Source organism: Dunckerocampus dactyliophorus, chromosome 1 (genome assembly GCF_027744805.1).
Source record: "Dunckerocampus dactyliophorus isolate RoL2022-P2 chromosome 1, RoL_Ddac_1.1, whole genome shotgun sequence".
NCBI classification, from domain to species: Eukaryota; Metazoa; Chordata; class Actinopteri; order Syngnathiformes; family Syngnathidae; genus Dunckerocampus; species Dunckerocampus dactyliophorus.
In genome coordinates, this window is record NC_072819.1 from 3222301 (window position 1) to 3228223 (window position 5923).

The 5923-nt window shown below is 42.4% G+C and overlaps 1 protein-coding gene across 1 annotated transcript; it reads right to left on the reverse strand.

Annotated features, from left to right (window-relative positions):
* Positions 1 to 3022: 3022 nt before the first annotated feature.
* Positions 3023 to 4334, reverse strand: LOC129189032 (ladderlectin-like). Its single transcript, XM_054790277.1, has 6 exons — positions 4268 to 4334; positions 4147 to 4171; positions 3981 to 4066; positions 3686 to 3814; positions 3350 to 3452; positions 3023 to 3270 (listed from the first exon to the last, which is right to left on the reverse strand). The coding sequence occupies exons 1-6, from the start codon at positions 4328 to 4330 to the stop codon at positions 3194 to 3196; spliced, it is 483 nt and encodes a 160-aa protein (XP_054646252.1). The 5' UTR covers positions 4331 to 4334; the 3' UTR covers positions 3023 to 3193.
* Positions 4335 to 5923: the final 1589 nt, after the last annotated feature.

The window sequence follows — 5923 nt, forward strand, 5'->3', positions numbered from 1 at the left end:
TCAGCCACATTGGAGGCTTTTCCAGCATGAAGCGCCTTTTTAAGGTCATGCCACAGCATCTCAATAGGATTCAGGTCAGGACTTGGACTAGACCACTCCAAAGTCTTCATTTTGTTTTTCTTCATCCATTCAGAGGTGGACTTGCTGGTGTGTTTTGGATCATTGTCCTGCTGCACAACCCAAGTTGCTTTCAGTTTGAGGCCGGACATTCTCCTTCCGGATTTTTTGGTAGGCAACAGAATTCATGCTTCCATTTATCACAGCGAGTCTTCCAGGTCCTGAAACAGCCCCAGACCATCACACTACCACCACCATATTTTACTGTTGCTATGATGTTCTTTTTACTTTTACGCCAGATGTAATGGTACAAACACCTTCCAAGAAATTCAACTTTTGTCTCGTCAGACCACAGAGTATTTTCCCAAAGGTCTTGGGGATCATCAAGATGTTTTCTGGCAAAATTGAGACGAGCCTTAATGTTGTTTTTGTTCAGCAGTGGTTTTGGTCTTGGAACTCTGCCATGCAGGCCGTTTTTGCCCAGTGTCTTTCTTATGGTGGAGTCATGAACACTGACCTTAACTGAGGCAAGTGAGGCCTGCAGTTCTTTGGATGTTGTTGTGGGGTCTTTTGTGACCTCTTGGATGAGTCGTCGCTGCGCTCTTTGCGTAATTTGGGTTGGGAAGGTTCACCACTGTTTTCGCTCACTGTGGTTCGCTGGAGTCCCAAAGCTTTAGAAATGGCTTTATAACCTTTTCCAGACTGATAGAGTTCAATTACTTTCTTTCTGGGGGCGGCAACTGGTAGGGCCCCTATATACAGCTAGGGCCATGTAGCTTTGGATGTTTTTTCTCCCTTAATAATAAAAAGTTTCATTTAAAATTTGCATTTTGTGTTCAGTTGTGTTGTAATTGACTAATGCAGCCAAACCTGTCTACAGCGGCCACTGAAGGGAAACGGCAAAAGTGGCCGCTATAGACAGGTTGGCGGCCATTTTGAATTTGTGCGCACACATATTAACATGTATTTACAAAAAGACTGGAGCAAAACCAAGAGACATAGTTTGTCTGTTTGTCACGCTATGCAGGACAGGAGCGTGCACTTCCTGTTCTGCGCCATTATTCTGGCAAGCGGTGCTTCTGGTGTGGTGGAAGGGACTGCCGCCCCACGCCTGGTAGCCGCGCTGCAGCTGTCAATATTCTTTAGTGACAGTTAAAAGACCAGCGCCGTCGAATGCGCGACGCTGGTTCATTGTTCATTGTCGTGTTCATTGTTGACAGGTTGATGAACCTCGTTGCCTTACCAGTGCTGTCACCTAGACTTACCTGTTGATATTACTTTTTGTGGCATTTTTGCCACAGAGCCTTCTCTCTGTTAGTTTTTGGTTTTGTGTGCAATAAAGACACGTTTGAATGCACTTCGCCGCCTTCTCTGCATTCTGGGGGTCAGGCCGTCGACAGCTCCAGCCGCCACGTGACTCTGTTGACACATAAACAGGTAGGTAAATCTAGGTAACAGCTCCGGTGAGGAAACTAGTAATATCAATAATAACAACAAACCAGCACCGCACATTCGACGGCGCTGGCCTTTTATCCGCCACAAATGTTATTTGACCGCAGCTGCGCGGCCACCAGGCATGAAGCGGCTGCCTCTTCCTCCCCGGAGAAGGCACAGCCCGCCAAATAAGAGCGCAGGACAGGGGACGCTCGCTCCTGTCCTGCAGAACGTCACAAAAAAATCTTTGATTTTTTTTAAAACACGATTTTAAAAGCAAGACATAAAAATGTTAGTGAACGAGAGTGAGGATATATGTACAGGATACGCGTGAAGCAGTCATGAATGGGTGTGTGCGTGAACAATTGAGTGCGGAGGAGGTACGAAGATCGTCGTAAACTAACAATACCATCGCTCCTTTTGAATGGTCTTCTAATCTCTAATTAGTTGGCAATTAAGTGATATTTTACATGTTTTATTCAGGTGTTTTGGCTATTTTAGAATCTATTCACAGCATTGCAAAGTGGTAAGATTACCGTTTTGGCCGCCACTGAATCTTTTCAGGGCGGCATTGCAAAGTAAGAAGACGGCTTTTTTATGTCGAACTAGGACTCAGTAATTAAAGTCTACACACGACGGCTTCATTGCTTAAAAAACGAAACTTTTTCGTGCATGAAGCTTCTGCTTGAGTCGGCATTTTGGCCGCTATATGCGGTCAGATATTGACCAAGGGATACAAAATGGGTGGCCGCTGGCCGCGTTAGACAGGTGACCGCTATACACAGCGTCTATAACACGTACATTTTCTGCGGGGGATTTTTCAGCGGCCGCTATAGGCAGGTGGCCGTTCTATACAGGTGGCCGCTAAGACAGGTTTGACTGTATTTAAATTTGTTTGATGATGTGAAACATTGACAAACATGCAAAAAAAAAAGAAATCAGGAAGGGGGCAAACACTTTTTCACACCACTGTAAATAGATGAGCAATGTCGTCCTCACCATAGAATGGTCTGTATAAAATGCACAGAAAAGGGAAAGATGTGCGCTTGTGTTCCACATAAGGATTGTGGATGATGAATTTTCCTTTAATGTCTTGCAACAGACCAGACTTTTATGTGTATTGTGCTTACTGAATACTTGAGCACACAGTTGGAGAATTACAGTAGATGAAGCAGTCTGAGGAAATGACAAATCTGCAGATATGAACAAAAAGATGAGTTGAACCGAAACACAAGCGGAACCACCACAACCTCCTGCTCAGTTTCTCCTACTCAGAGAGAATAGACCTGTTCACTTCCCTTCACGCTTCACATTCCCAGCACAGCAGTCAGAGGTCAGGGCGGGTCTAGAAAGCCCAAAATGACAATAATGGCATTGATCTGACTACATCATTCTCATAATTCTGAAAAAACGTGATTGAGCAAGATTTCTAAACACGAAACAAAAGAACACACAAGTACTTACAGTTTTTTTTTTGGACAAGGTTGGGTGCGTAGAGGATAACACACAAAGACACATTTTGATGCAGACAGGTTCATTTATTTAGTGGAGAGATGATCGACGTACAGTGTAAAAGAATAAGAACAGAAGTCTTGATAATAAACCCAGAGATACAAAGACATCACTAAGGTTTGATGTTGTCTCAGGCTCATCGTGATTGGTGAAGATATTGTTGAAGAAGATATGACGGTGAGAGGGATGATTAGTGTCTGTAACAGAAGGCATCTGCGACGCAAACGTATGGCTCCTCACTGTCGCACGACTCACCAACCCATTCACCTGGAAAAGAAACCAAAAGTTCTCAGAACAACATTATGTAGAATCTCAAGTGAATTGGAGTTGTTGATGATACTTGTACCTCCGTCGGCTTCAATCACCACACACATATCGCCACCAGGCTCTCCATTTGCAAAGTTCTCAAATTCAAATTTTGTGCCATCAAGCCACATAAAGTCTTCTTCCTGGAAGACAAAGTCACATTCACTTGAGTCACCCCTAAAAATAATTCCATCTATTGCTCGTTTGTCACAATATTTAACACCTTGATTGTGTTTAAATGATCAGCATCACACGATATCATCATGAAACACTCAACTTGATATCTCCTTCCTTTATGTTCTGGATGACATTCATATTCATTTCTACCAAAACTTTTCCTGATGCTAGACAGCTTTGGTACTGGTAAATGTTTCACCTCAATGTTATCATGGAGTCCAATCCAGGCTTGATTTGCATCTGCCTCCTCAACCAGGTGATAAACGACTGCATTTTCCAGCTCGTCGCTGATTGAAGCCAGATTCCCACCAAGCAAGTTGCAGATTCTCTGATGGGAAAAGCAGAGTGAAAACATAGATTTCATTCATTTAGTTCCATCAGATGGTTGGTAAGATATTGACTTTTGACAGAGTGTTCAATGAACAAACAAATGGATCACTGATTCGAACTGGTTTAGAGCTACACCACAACCACCAACTGACATTTTTCCATACCTCTGCATCGGTAAAAGTCCTGGCTTCATCTTGGAAGATGTAACAGCGATCATTAAACTGATCCCAGCCCTTAGGACAGCAAAGAGCTGCAAAACAATGGTCAAAAATAAATAGAAACTAAATCATTGTTCATTTGGAAAAATGTCATGAAGACACAGCTACCAACCTCTGTTCTTGCTTGGCTTGGCCCACTATGAAGAAGAAAAGACAATTATGAAGACCACAATAATTGAAAGACAATGTCAAATATATGTTTGTTGAGGTCAGCAGATGAGATTTGGACTTACAGCTCCAGTCAGCAGTCCACTGATCCCACAAAGGAGGACGAACACGCGAGGAGAAAATGCCATCTGTGCAACGATAGAAAAATCCTGTTATGTTAAATCTGTCACATGAATCGGAGTTAGAAAAGTAGGATGTACATTTGTGTGTGGTTACCTTTGTAGCGGTGATGCTTGATGCTGAGGACAACAAAGAGCCATCCTTTTATATATACTGGCATTACTCAGCCTTGGAATGTTCAAGTCAATTATGAGACATGTATGCAACGAGGAAATATGGAATTAAAAGATGCCAGTTAACAATAATTGCTCTTGGCTGAACTACAAAATAACATGGGCTCAGTTTCACACCCATACAATTATTGCTTTCATTGTCTAAGCCTCGCTTGGCAGCTTGTGTGCCGCAGTCAATGTGACAGGACAACCCTACATAAAGTAAAGGCAGTAACATCTGTATAAGGTCAGTATTGCCGATACCCATACTGATACTTTTTTCGGGGTCATTGAATGACTTTGTTTGGCTTGCCTTTAATTTGTTGCTTGTGATTACGAACACAATAAAACACCCAACTCTCCGTTGGGCATTTCTGTGGGGAGTTTACATGTTCTCCCCGTGTGTGTGGGGGTTTTCTCCGGATACTCCGGCTTCCTCCCACATTCCAAAAACATGCATGTCAGGTTCATTCACTGCTTCTCAAATAGTGCAGTGAACTGTCAGGGGGGGCGTGAGAGGAGGGAGAACTGTCAATATTAGTGCAAACCTGCCAGCATGTAAGAATTTGCCGTACTCAGCCTTCACGATTCGAGGTGATCACGATTCAGAGGCCTGCGACGCGATGATAAAACGATCATCGATGCATCTCGATGCATCTTTTTTTGTGATCGATAGTTTCAGTTTTTTCACACATAATTTTTTTCTATATATATAATTTCTTTTTGCTCACCGTGTACTTCTAAAACAAAAGCATATTTTGTACCGATCCACAATTAAAATAAACATGAAACGGATGAATTTACTTCCATTATCTTTTAATAATTGGAAGATTACATTGACCAGCATATTTCCCGTTGCACAGAACCAGCAGGAAAAGTAACGTGCACCGGGAGCAGCTTGTATAAAATGAACAAACTTCAGCATATGCTGAGTAACCAACGTAAAAAATCTGCCATTATTCACAAATAAATAATAGACTTCTGAATTCAAACTAAAATCCTGAGCGTAGAATCTCTGACAAAATAATATTTTTGCTGTATAGCAAAGTCAAAAACAGCTTTCATACAAATATACATTTTTGTACCAGTGACTCTCATACAAGAATAATGCTTGCACACGTCAGTATATATATACCTGTATATATTTTGTCTTTTTTTCCAGTATGTTATGAATAACCAAAAAAACTAGGCTGCCCTTATTCACAGTTGCAGTGTCAGTGAAATAACGTTGCGATGGGACGTTGTATCTGGGTGCACGACAAAGCCCGAAAGCCCTGCTTCTCAACAATCTAATACGGCCACAAATTCTTCGCAACAAAAGTTGCGACTGTCTTTGTGATTCGCTTCCCCTTTTCCGAGTTGGGTGGAAAATTTGTTATCACCTGCTCGATGGTGCTCTGGTTGGCAGCAACTTCGGCTGGCTGTTTTTCCTCCTGGTTCGGGTGAAAA

Bases quoted from the DNA above. Each gene is read 5' to 3' on its own strand.
- LOC129189032 (XM_054790277.1), bottom strand. From the start codon at position 4,330: ATGGCATTTTCTCCTCGCGTGTTCGTCCTCCTTTGTGGGATCAGTGGA. The intron at 4,172-4,267 runs GTAAGTCCAAAT...TCTTCTTCATAG, and splicing joins GTGGACTGCTGACTGGAGCT to TGGGCCAAGCCAAGCAAGAA. The intron at 3,453-3,685 runs GTGAAACATTTA...TTTGTCTTCCAG, and splicing joins GACTCCATGATAACATTGAG to GAAGAAGACTTTATGTGGCT.